This window comes from Carcharodon carcharias, chromosome 15 (genome assembly GCF_017639515.1).
Source record: "Carcharodon carcharias isolate sCarCar2 chromosome 15, sCarCar2.pri, whole genome shotgun sequence".
Lineage (NCBI taxonomy): Eukaryota > Metazoa > Chordata > Chondrichthyes > Lamniformes > Lamnidae > Carcharodon > Carcharodon carcharias.
Window position 1 is genome coordinate 88,905,042 of NC_054481.1, and position 13,408 is coordinate 88,918,449.

At 44.6% G+C, this 13,408-nt stretch overlaps 1 protein-coding gene across 1 annotated transcript in view; it reads left to right on the forward strand.

Annotated features, from left to right (window-relative positions):
* Window positions 1–254: 254 nt before the first annotated feature.
* The window catches only part of LOC121288423 (chymotrypsin-like elastase family member 3B), a 65,917-nt gene continuing 52,763 nt past the window's right edge, over window positions 255–13,408 (forward strand). Inside the window, exons 1-2 of the mRNA XM_041206956.1 lie at window positions 255–337; window positions 2,785–2,921. Coding sequence (XP_041062890.1) covers window positions 255–337; window positions 2,785–2,921 — 220 coding nt within the window. The remainder of the gene's footprint in view (window positions 338–2,784; window positions 2,922–13,408) is intronic.

The window sequence follows — 13,408 nt, forward strand, 5'->3', positions numbered from 1 at the left end:
GCTAGTGCTCATCAAGCAAAGAAGGCTTTGCTGGCTTGGGCATGTGCACAGGATGGAAGATAGCCACATGCCCAAGGATGTGCTCTATAGGGATATAGCCCATGCCAAGAGACTAGCTGGGCACCCAGAGCTCCGATTGAAGTATGCTGTCATTAGAATCTTGAAAATCCTCAACATCGATCAGAACAAATGGGAAACTCTAGCTGACGATTGATGGAAATGGTGACACCAGCTGTGGGCAGGAACTCGTTGCCATGGTAACATGTGGGTTCACAAACTCCAAAGTGGATGTCAGCCCCACAAACAAGGCGTCAGCAAAGATCATTCCGCAAAACCGGCAAGGGACAAGTTCACGTGTAGCAGACTTTGCCTTTCCAGAATCGACTTGTTCAGACATCAGAAAAAGTGCAGCAGATAATCTCAACTGAGCACACCTAAATTCCGAAGCTGCATGCCCCTCATTCCACATAGACGGAAGGATGCCCATTATCATAACTTCCTTGCTTTTGTACTCTGTGCCTCTATTTATGAAAACCCAGGCCACCTAATGCCGTTTTAACTGCTTTCTTAACCTGCCCTGCCACCCTCAGCGACCCCCATGTCTCTCTGTTTCAGAACCCCCTTTAGAAGTGTACCTCATTCTTCCAACCAAAATGTATCACTTCACACTTCATTGAATTAAATTTCATCAGCCACATGTCTGTCCTTTCACCCAGCCTGTGCACATCCTCTTAAGGTCTATCACCATTATTCTCACAGTTCAAATCCTTTCAAGTTCTGTGTCATCTGTAACTTTTGAAGTTGTGCCTTAAGTCATTAATATATATCAAGAAAAGCAATGGTCCTTGTACCGAGTCCTGGGGAATCCCACTGTATACCTTCTGATAAGCAGCCATTTACCAATACTCTCTTTATCCTGCCACTAAGTCAATTTTATATCCATGCTGCCACTGTCCCTTTTAATCCATGGGGGATTCAACTTTGCTTACAAGGCTATCATGTGGCACTTTATCAAATGCCTTTTGGAAGTCAACTGTCTTACCCTCATCAACCGTCTCTGTTACCTCATCAAAAAACTCAATTTAGTTAAACATGATTCTCTCTTAATAAACCTATGCTGGTTTCCCTAATTAATCCACAATGGTCAAAGCGACGTTAATTTTGTTTCAAATTATGATTTCTATCCTTACGCTCCTTTTTGAACAAAGGTGTAACATTTGCAATTCTCCAATCCTCTGGCACCAACCCTCTATCTATTGGGGAATGGAAGATTTTGGTCAGTGCCTCTACAATTTCCACCTTTTATTTCTTTCAGTATCTTTGGAAGCATCTGATCCAATTCTGGTGACTTATCAATTTTAAGTACAGGTAGCCATTCTAACACGTCCTTGTTATCAATTTTTAGCTCATCCAGTATTTCAAATGCCTTCTCTTTCACTATGGCTTTGGCAGTACCTTCCTTGGGAAACACAGATGCAAGTATTCATTTAGTACCTCAACCATGTCCTCTGCTTGCATGCATAGATCCCTATTTTGGTTCCTAATCGGCTTCACATCTTACTACCTTCTTTACTATTTATATGCCTATAGAAGACTTTTTAAATTCTCCTCTCTGTTAGCTGCCAGTCTCTTCTCATACTGTCTCTATGGCTTTCATTTCTTTTTTACTTTCCCTCTAAACTTTATATATTCAGCCTGGTTCTTCGGTATTTTCAAATTGACATCTCTCAATTCAAATGGCTTTGGTTGCCCTACCTTTCCCCTTTGTGGGAATATACCTTGACTGTACCTAATCCATCTCCTCTTTAAAGCCAGCACATTGTTTCATTTCAGTTTTGTTCAATAATTTATGAATCCAATTTACCTGGGATAGGTTCACTCTTGCCCAATAGAAATTGGCCTCTTTCAATTAAATATTTGCACTCTAAATTGCCCCTTATCCTTTTCCATAGATAACCTAAATCTTATAGTGCAATGATCACTATTCCTTAAATGCTCCCCTACTGATACTTGATTCACTTGTTCTACCTCATTCCCCAGAACCAGATCCAGCAATGCCTCCTTTCTTGTTGGGCCAGAAATGTTATGCTTGGGAAGGTGGTGATGAGCCACCTTCTTGCACTGCTGCAGTCTGTGTGGTGTACTCTCACAGTACTATAAGGGAGGGAGTTCTAGGATTTTGGTCCAGTGGCAATGAAGGAACGGTGATATATTGTCAAGTCAGAATGGTATGTGATTTCAAAGAGGAGATGGATTTGGTATGTTCAAGGTGCTTTCCCACAAAGGGGAAAGATAGGGCAAACAAAGCCAGAGGTCCCTGGATGATGAAAGAGATAGAGAGTAAGATGAAGCAGAAAAGGTGTGCGTATGACAGATGTCAGTTTGATAATACAAGTGAGAACAAGGCTGAATGAGGAAAGTTCAGAGGGGAAGTGATAAAGGAAATGAGAGGCAAAGGGAGAGTATGGGAAGAAACTGGCAGCTAACAGAAAAGGGAATCCAAAATTCTTCATTAGACAGATAAATAATGGAGGTGGTATTGTTTGCATCCACTTGCAAACTTTCTCCATCTAGGTTCATGGGTTTGATGCTTGAAGAAACCTTGGTGAGTTGCTTTGGGATTTTGTTTAATCAGCCAGTCCATTTTAATAACTCTTGCCGACAGGCATCTGGTGTTTGTACTGTGAATAGTAATCTCTAAGTTTTATTCCCCTATTCAATTTGAATTAAAATAGAGCTTAAAATATATATATTTGGAAGTAAACTGTACATTGTTGTTTATAGGTTTGATTTAGCTTTATTAAAGCTCTCCTGGCCCGTTGTCTTCACTGACAAGATTAGACTAACCTGTCTCCCTGCAGCAGGTGAAGAACTGCCAGATAACTACACATGCGTGGTGACTGGATGGGGAAAACTGAATGGTACAGTATGTAATTTTTCATTAGCTTTTTTAAGCACAAATATTAAAGACTTTTTAATATAAGTGAGGAGTGAAGTGTCTGCCTGGTGCTTCAGCACAGATTGACTTGAACCACATAACAAATAGCATGTGGGAGCTGAAACTGATATCACCAAGTACAGAAGGTAGGTGGGATGTTTAGTGATGTTCCCCATAGTCACACTGATCTCCAGTCCATCATTTTGATCTCCTCTGGTGTTTGGGGAGCATTAGGTTTCCATGATGCTTCCTTGCACTATGACTTTATGGGGCAAGCATTCGACTAACTGCTCTTTCCCTTTCTGGCATTTTTCTATGGTTCTTTTAAATTCATTTATGGAATGTGGGAATTGCTGGCAAGTCCAACATTTATTGCCTATCCTTAATTTCCCTTGAGAAGGTGGTGGTGGTGGTCTTCAATGTCTGCAGTCCATGTGGTGTAGGTACACCCACAGTGCCGTTAGGAAGGGTGTTCCAGGATTTTGGCCCAATGACAGTGAAAGAACGGCGGTATAGTTCCAAATCAAGATGGTGTGTGGCTTGGAGGGGAACTTACAGGTGGTGGCGTTCCCATGCAATGTAAGGGGTTCGATCGGTGCTCGTTTATCCTTACTGTTGGTTCTTGACTTTAGGATTTTATAAAGGACAAACCCTTTATAAAGGGTTTAGGCTCAACCACAAACTTATCTATTGACAGAACACCTCCACTGCCCCTAAAGCAAGAGCTCTAAACAACGTAATGACACTGCACAGCACTCTAAATCACAAACTCATTTATAAAACTCCACTGAAAAGTAGAACCACAGGCAAAACCCCGTGTTTTTGCCCCAAAACTTACTCGGTCCAACTCAAACTCCCTTTCAGGATTTAGTTACTACCCTTAAAACTACCCTTAATTCTCAGCCCCAAAATCTGTGAATCTGGCTGATACTTATAACTCCCCATACGGTTGGTGGTTCCAGTGTGAGATGTAGGTCCGTGAATCAGGTTGACTGTTCCTGATCCTCCTTGGTGACTGGAGTGCCAGACCCCACAGTACTGGCCTTTTTATTGCAAATTTTGTTTATAGTATCCAAGTACATTTCCTGGAGCACATTCTGCCTGGATGGTCAGTGCTTAGCACCCCTTAATCCCTTTAGTCTGGTTCCTGCCCTGGTTCAGACAACCCATTCATCGCAACGGTGATTCCACAACTGAAACAATGGACCCCATCCCAATGTGATGTCCCTGGATCTCAGGTTAATGTGAATGTGATAAGATCCATTTATCCTTTGCTGTTGTCGATGTTTGTTTGTGTGATTGCTGTTGTCTAGGGCTATTTGCTGTGATGGACTCCCAGTTTTCTTTAATTGGATTGTCTGATGGCATTTGCTTTGTGTCTTTGAGATGATAATGTCCCAGTATCTTTACACAGTATCGATTTGGTTTTGATGTTGACATGTTTGAAGATTAACCCCTTGCAGTACAGCCTGCCTCTGTGTTGAGGTTTGGCCTATTTTGTTTTGCAGTGTTTATGTCCATGAAGCAAGTTCTTTGGGGTTTTTATATTTAATAAAGTCCAGTTGGAGGGGATTCCGATCCTACATTCCCCCGTTTAATATCTCGAACACTTCCGATGACAAACCTTCTCCTGCATTCTGGGAATTGCAAGCCTCAGCCAGATCACTGTCTATAACCTGGAGTCCTCAGGTAAACTGCTTCTTAATCACTTCCCCAGGTTTTGCTTTTTGGTTCTACACCTCAGCTTACAAGACAAAGCTAATATAACAACATCATGATTAACTATACAATGCCTAACACGTGAGCAATTCTGATTCCGGAGGCTATTTCAATGTTGGGCCAAGGTCCCACCAAGGTGGGGATGCTATTTCTCTGATTTCATTCCCTGTGTCTCTGTTTCTCTACTCGAGAGTGTAATAGTGTTTTTGAGACAATTCCATCCCCTTTACTAATTTAGAAAAGAATACTAGGGGAGGGCAACGAGATTGAAGGGCAAGAGTTACAAGAAAACCAAGTTATGACAATTCACCTAAAGGAAATAATAGCTGAGCTGGAAATTCATGTCCAGACAATAAGCAAACTGAGAAGGGAGGACGGGAAAAGGGCACATATGGTGTTATGCCCATATCACCTGAATGAATTCAATCGACCAGTTTGAATCAGAAAGTACACAACCCATAAAATGCACTATGGAGGTGATGGCCCGGGACCATGTTCCACCCCAGGTGGTGGATGAGGGCAATGGGACATACTGCGTTACCACCAGTGCCAGTCAGTATAGGATACACAATAATACGCGGTGCCCTATTCAGGACCTGGCTTTCTGTTTGAAACCCCCGCTGGAAGTCGAGATTTCACAAGTGACGATAATCCCTACCTGGAATCAATGCCATGATGAAGCTTCCAGTAGACCTCCCAAACCTCCAAGATTATGTAGCTCATTTTGGATACGGTATTCCACCACTGCCCAAATTAGTAAAGGGGGTGGAATTGTCGGAATTAACACTGACCCGTTCCTGGGACACCTGAATTCCGTGACTTGGGCCTTTGGGGCCCTTGGTGGAGGCTGCCTATCAAATGCTACCATTTCAGTGGCATTGACGGCATTTGGGGGATCTGGGTCCACCCAAGAGTCTAAACTCTGAGTCCAGTCCAGTCCGGATCCGGAGCCCTGCCATTGGCGTTTAAAGGCAATGTCTGTCCCCTGCTGGCATTTGTGTTCAGATCCCCCATCCCCCACCCCAACACACACACACACACTTATTCTTGCTCCTCCTCCCATCATTTACTCCAACACAATTTCGTACCCCACTTTATCATGGTAACTTGGCTTAATGAGTCATTTCCCAGTCCCCGAATACATCGGCCTTACTCCTCTATGTCTTTTGTGGCCATAACCACTGTCCCACTGAGATGTTTCCCCGACGCTCCAGGCACACTCGCCTTCCCTCCCCCACCTGTACCTTGCCGGCTGTAATATTTAATCTTGGGCAGGGCAGTGATGTCTCACTGAGCTGCTGGCCTGTGGAGTTGGAGTATTTGGTTGAATTTGACCCCAACCAACCTGGCTACTTTCCCTCATGGGAATATATTTTTATCCCATCCGTGCACCGTGGTTTTACCCCTGTGTAACAATGGGCCAAGCTCCCTCCCCCCCCCACATACACCCATTGGTGTATGGGACATCTTGGTGTCTCTTTGCGCCGTCTGTCCAGCTCCAACCAGGATTGCTACCTGCTCAGCCACAGGGCGTGTCCCATTTTGTATCCTTGGATCCAATTTGCTTCAACAGAAAAAAAAGTAAAAGAAAAATAGAGCTGCTCTGTGAGGGCTCCTCTCTCCACTGGTCAGCCTTTGGTTATGTACAAATTTTAAACAAAAGAAAGCAAGACAGCACTGATCTGTGAGGGGTTGTCCAACTTTGAAACTTACTCATCCACATGAAATCTTTGTCTTACAGACCTTCTCTTACTATATTATAACTTTGAACACACATTAAACAACCAGCTGTTTGGAAACCACAGACAAAAACAGACCACAAGGAGTTAGGCAACACAGTGACACAGTGATACAGACACTAACTTGCAGACGCACAGAGAAAACAAAGAGACAAAGACCCACTCTCTGTCTTAGCCCAAGCGTGCAACACAATTGGATTTATCACCTCCAACATTCACTCACTGACATACACTGAACCCTGGAGCACAGACACACAAAGCCAAACAGAGCACTCTAGTAAAACACACAGACAGAAACTGAATCCACTAACAAACACACTAGGGGCAGCATTTTCCCCCCATCGGTGGGTGGGTTGGGTTTGTACAGGAACGAGTGTGAGCGAGTAGGTTCCCGGTTGGGGGCAGGCCACCTTTTTACATGGGCGGACCAATTAAGGCCTGACTAGCGTGACACCTGCCCGGAAGCACTGTGTGCTCCCTGAGCGGGTGAGGAGGGGGTGGGGGGGTAGTTCCCTGAGTCGGGGGTGTGCTCATTCACGCATGCGGGCGGAAGAGTGCAGAAATCTCGCTGAGGGAGATCAGTGTTACTTTTGAAAACCTAATTAAAGACCGAAATAAATTTAAGGACATGTCCCCTAGTGTGAAACTGTGACATGATATGGGACATGCCCATTACTTTTATTTAAAAATTCTCGCAAGATTTTAAATCTTACATGAAACCTCATCCCACCCGTGGGTGAGGTTTCATGCATTATCCCCCAGGGCTCCCGGCCTGCCCGCCAACCTTAAGGTTGGACGGACAGGCCCATTAAGTCCATTAGTTAGTTTTTTTAATGGTCACAATAGGCTGTTGACAGTTCGGAGGGTGCGCAGCCGATTCAGCTGCCCAGCCGCCAAACTGAAAATGTAAATGACGCAGGGTGACGTTGGGACGCACGCCCGATGTAACCCCGCCCCCGCTCACTGACCGGAAAATGCTGCCCTAGGTTTCTTTTACTGTTCGCACAGTATTTTAGCTATACAGTTGGCATATCCACTTAACATCTTATATCTTTCCCTAACCATATTCCATAGCCCCAAAGTGGAGCCCCTTGAGGCTTGGAGTTGGTGTACGAGGAAGTGTTCAGGGTCGGGATGTCCAACTGCTCCTCCTAACCACATCCTCGTCATCATCCCAGATCATGGGGAAAGGACTCTCATTTATCAGGCTCATGGCCGTTTCCTGAGCCCTGGTTTCTTTTACCTTCCTGCCTTCAGGATCATAGAGTTTGCAATGGTTAATATGGGGCCATTTTGCCCGTTTCGGCAGCCGCATGGTGGGCCAGCATGAAGTCAGCTCCCAGGACCCCCCACCAGCCTGTCCCTATTTCTTCAGGATACATTTTCACTTCGTGGCAAGGGCTCCTAACTCTATCAGCAAGGAGTTAAATATGGTCCCGACCTGCTCTTTTCCTGTGAAGCCTATTAACCTAAATGAAATTTTGCTCGACCAGGGAGAAGTGACTGGGTTGGGCGCTCCGGTATCCACTAAATACTCCGCCCTAACATCTTGCAGCCTCATTTCTCCACCGACCCTCCCCCACTCATCGTATCTGAGTGGGCGCAGATGCTCAAGGTGGCCACGGCTTAGTCGTTGGGAAGAGACGGGGGCGCTGGGCTTCTCACTGCTCACAGCGGAGTCTAGTTACTCCTGTCCCCATGCCTGTGACCTACTGTAATGTGGTTACCAGATTTTTTACTGGGACGTCTGCCTTCTCCCTCTCTGCTTCCTTTCACTGAGGCTCCGCTTCTGCTTCCCGTGGCTTCGAGCCTGGCGAACTCCCTCTCCCTGGTTTACCCCCATTAGAAAACCGACGATCCTTGGTCCAATGTCCCGTTTCCCATAATTAAAACATGCTTTGTCTGTGTTTGCCCCTTCAAATTTCCATTCCCTTCTGCCTCTTGGCCTTCCTCCAGCTCATGCACTTTATCCTTCTGCTTGAGCTCCTTCTCCCCCTCCACCCGGTCAGCTTTAAATGCTCGTGTCAGTTTCCTCAATACCCCCCTGCCTCTGTATTCGTCAGGCCCTCGGGGTCAAACCATGGCTCTGCCATCATTCTAGCCTGTGGCAGGCAGTGGGATACCAGCCAATGGTTTCTAGTAGCCCCTGCTATTTGTGACTGATCCTGGTTGCCTCCTGCCACAGGTTACCTTCAGATTCACAGGCCATAACCTGTCTGCAAATATATCTGGTGCCTCCCCCACCAGCTGCTGAGTCTGTTCGACCTGTAAGAATGGGCTGCCCTGACCATGTCCCATGCAACCAAAATCTCATCCTTCAACCCGTTCGCATTTCCACTCCTCCACCTCAGTCGCTGCCGATAAACTCTGATATAACTTCCCGCCCGGGGAGAACAAGATCAGCTTTTTTGTCTCGTTCTCCTTACAGTTGTTAATTCCCCCTTTCTGTTCTATATTCACGAAGTAGACAGAGGTGTCCCTTCCGGGTTTTAACTTTCACACGTTGGCTAGCATCTCCTGCAGCTGGAGGGTTATATATGGGACAACATAGTCACCTTGCAACAGTGCTGGACCACGGCCTACTGGAGGTGGGCCAAACTTCTGCTGTCACAGAGGACACATCAGTCTTGGTGGACCAGCTGCTTCGGGAGCTGGCTGACTCCTGCTATACTGAGCCCCGTCATCGGACTTTTTCCCCACTTCATCCCTGCCGATACTACATTCTCCTGATGCCATGAGGTTGGCCATAGCTCTGGCCCCTGATAATGCTAGGGTCAGCTCTGGATCTTTTCCCTCCAGGGTCCGTGGTCAGCCTCTTCATGTGCCTGATGCTGAGCTACCTTGTAAAGCTGTCTTAACAACTTTCAGCTGCCCCTCATCCTTACCAGTCCTCTCCAGATTCCTGGCACTGTGTTCCCATTGAGCCTGGCATTCCCTTTTACTTTCTGTAACCTGGCATTGCAAATATCCCAAAGTGCTGCTTGAAGCCTTCTCCTACACTCTCCTCTCCTACCTTTCACTTCTTAATTCTGCCACCTGTTGATCCACCACAAACTCCCTATCGTTTGCCCTGTTCTCCCACTCCTCCTTCTCCTCCTGCACTTGCTTAATTTTCACTGCTACAATTTGGTTTTGTCTCTGCGTACAGAGCAGCCAAACTGCTTTTTCTTTTGATTTCTTTTGTGAACTATTACCCGCCCTCTCCGCTACCTTCTCCTCCGGGCAGGCAGAATTCATCAACACCTGCACCCACAATGCAGAAAAGTTCAATTTACCTCCTACACACTCGGATATCCTCTACTCCATTGAAGGTTTCTTGATCTTAGCCCTGTCCTTAATTAGTCCTTAACCTTAAAGTCCTGTTGCGATCACCAGATATGTAAAGGGTTCGATCAGTGCTTGTTTACCCTTGCTGATGATTTTATAAAGGACAAACTCACAGGGACCCAGGGGCTTAGTCTCAACCACAAACTTATTTATTGACAGAACATCTCCCCTTCCCCTAAAACAAGAGCTCTAAACAATGTAATGACCCTGCACAGCACTCTAAATCACAAACTCATTTATAAAATTCCACTAAAAAAATAGAACCACAGGCAAAACCCCACGTTTCTGCCCCAAAACTTACTCGGTCCAACTCAAGCCCCCTTTCAGGGTTTAGTTACTATCCTTAAAGCTATCCTTAATTCTCAGCCCCAAAATCTGTGAATCTGGCTGATACTTACAACTCCCCACACGGTTGGTGGTTCCGATGTGAGCTGTAGGTTCGTGAATCAGGTTGACCGTTCCTGACCCTCTTTGGTGACAGCAGTGCCTTTTTATTACAAATCTTGTTTATAATATCTAAGTACATTTCCTGGAGCACATTCTGCCTGGATGGTCAGTGCTTAGCACCCTTTAATCCCTTTAATCTGGTTCCTGCCCTGGTTCAGACAACCCATTCATCGCAACGGTGATTCCACAACTGAAACAATGGACCCCATCCCAATGTGATGTCCCTGGATCTCAGGTTAATGTGAATGTGATAAGATCCATTTCTCCTTCGCTGTTGTTGATGTTTGTTTGTGTGATGGCTGTTGTCTAGGGCTATTTGCTGTGATGGTCTCCCAGTTTCTTTAATTGGAGTGCCTGATGGCACCTGCTTTGTATCTTTGAGATGCTAATGTCCCAGTATTTTCACACAGTATTGATTTGGTTTTGATGTTGACATGTTTGAAGATTAACTCCTTGCGGTACAGTCTGTCGCCGTGTTGAGGTTTGGCCTTTTTTGTTCTGCAGTGTTTATGTCCATGAAGCAAGGTCTTTGGGGTTTTTATATTTAACAAAGTCCATTTCGAGGGAATTCCAATCCTATAGCATCTGCTGCCCTTGCCCTTCTAGGTGGTAGAGGTCGTGGGTTTGGAAGCTGCTGTTAAAGGAGTTCTGGCAAGTTCCTGTAGTGCATCTTGTAAATTGTACACACTGCTGCTACTGTGCATTGGTGGTGAGGTAGTGAATGTTTAAGTTGGTGGATAGGATGCCAATCAAGTGGGCTGCTTTGTCCTGGATGTTGTCAGGCTTCTTGAGTATTGGAGCTGCACTTATCCAGGCAAGTGGGGAGTATTCCATCACACTCCTGAGTCTTGTAGATGGCAGACAGACTCTGGGGAGTCAGGAGGTGATTACTTGCCATGGTATTCCCAGTCCCTGACCAGCTGTTTACCCACAGTATTTATATGGCTGGTCCAGTTAAATATTTGGTCAATGGTAACTCCCAGGGTGGTCGGGGATTCAGCGATGGTCCCTACTGAACATATGTATCTTACTGGCATCCTGGGCCACCAAGAAGTCAAAAGCAGTTGGGAAATCCAGAGGGCAGCATTTTCCCAAGAGCCTTACCTCCTTCCCCAATGAGAACTCTTCTAGGTTTTTCTTCAAGAGACAATGTTTGTGTTTATGGGTCCTTTCCAATTTCCTACCCCTGATCGGTCATCTCTTGCCCCTTTCATACCAGAACTTCTACCTAGGCCCTAAGGAAACCGGCAGTCCAAGCCTGTGAGGATTATAATTGCATTGGTAACTAGCACTGGGGATGCAGAAAGGCTGCTGTAGTCGCACATAGCCATATCTGTTCAAGCACTGCAGAAGAATATGGACCTTCTTTTTATTATTTCAAACTTCACAGTATTAGTAACTATATCTATCCAAGTCAGGATGGAAGGGAACATTATTGTGTCTTTATAGCATTTCATCTGCTCTCCTCTGTCATGATATCCTGGTGAGAGATGCCCATAGAAGATGACTTTGGGAGTTCAAATAATCAAACATGTGGCTGAGACGTCCAGACCAGCACAACTGGACCTTTTTACCTTGGCCATATTTCCAGTAATACTGCAGGACTTGAGAATGTAAGTGTCAAGCTCCCAGTCCTCCTGCTTGATGTCAGCAATACTGTAGGTCTAGATAGCACAAGTGAAAATAGTTATGTCACTTGAATGGAAACCACTCCATACTACACTATTGGTTTACCGCATTAATCACTAAGGGCAAAACACTCCAACTTCTATACCTTAACAGAGAAGAACTGAATTATTACTGCAGCAGGAATGGCCAATGGACCATTCCTCATCAAAGTTAGAATTCCAGTTCACTTCATACTGCTGTTTTTAATGTGCTAATCAACTTCATCTGCACAAGGTTCAAACATTTCTGAGCTTTACCCTAGAAATTCAGGTTTAGCATCACCAATCACTCCTGTAAGCAGAGCTCATGTCCCTTGAGATCCAGAGTGTGCCCTTTACTGCCTATTGTCTAGATAAACAGTATTGAACAGGGATTGAACAGAGAATTTTAGTCTCCGTACTCCAGTTTGGTGGAGTACACCATGCCAGCAAGTGATTTATCCCATTTCTGATAGGTAAGTTGAATTTGCACGGTATCAGACTCCAGCTGGAAACCAACAGCCAGTTTAGTATTGAACATGTGAATGAGGAGTGTTCAGAACAAATAAGTGTATTTGCAGTCATTTATTAATTTTGCTATCTTGGTGTTTTTTCAAAACAATATAGAGAATGAGCTACTTCTCAAAATCCATTGGATCTTGAAAGCAGATGCTCATTTCTACATTGGAACAGGAGTTTGTCATTCAGCCATTTAAAGCTGTCCTGTCGTTCATCTAAGTCATGGCTGATCTGTACCCTAACTCCATTTAACCACCTTTGACCCATATCCCTAGACTCCTTTATATTTCTGCAGAAGTATAAGCGTGTACTTTGCAGAAACGCTCGACAGAAACCGATATCAAGTTAGCGTGTACCGTGACTAACAATGAAAAAAAGCAATCGACAAACTAACACAAAAACAGAATGGTTCATTTTTACTCACTGTTCTTTGCATCTACAAGTATTTGGAAATTAGTACATTGCACATTATTATTGGTAAATTCTCTTCGGGATGTAGTTCTCACTATTACTTTACTATTAAAGGTGTGAAGCAATATCTACTTTGAATTTCCTTGGTCAACAATGTTGCAATAGTATCTTTGAAAGTGAATATTTAAGTGGAGGGGCTTTGTATCATTTTGCTGCAACTTCTTCCGTGTGATTGGACAGCCCCAAGTTATTGTGGATCAGGTGGAATTATTTCTGTGGCTATTACATGACCAAAGTACTTCAGTTTTCCTTTATGGTAATCACATTTCTGTCTCTTGTAGGTATAGTTTTGGCAATGCAGTTGATGTTTTAAACATTGGATGAATAATGTGAGCACACTGAGAGGCATCATGTGGTATTGTTACTATCTCCAGTGAGGGTAAATGTACCGCTTCCAATTATAATCAGTTCCAATCAACTAAGAAAATCTCAGAACTTGAAATGTGATCTTCAGCCAACTTCTCTTAATTGAAACATTTGGCTTTATTTACAAGACAGCAGCAGCAGCTACACGCATCAAACTCCATAACTAAGAACAAAAACAGAATTACCTGGAAAAACTCAGCAGGTCTGGCAGCATCAGCGGAGAAGAAAAGAGTTGA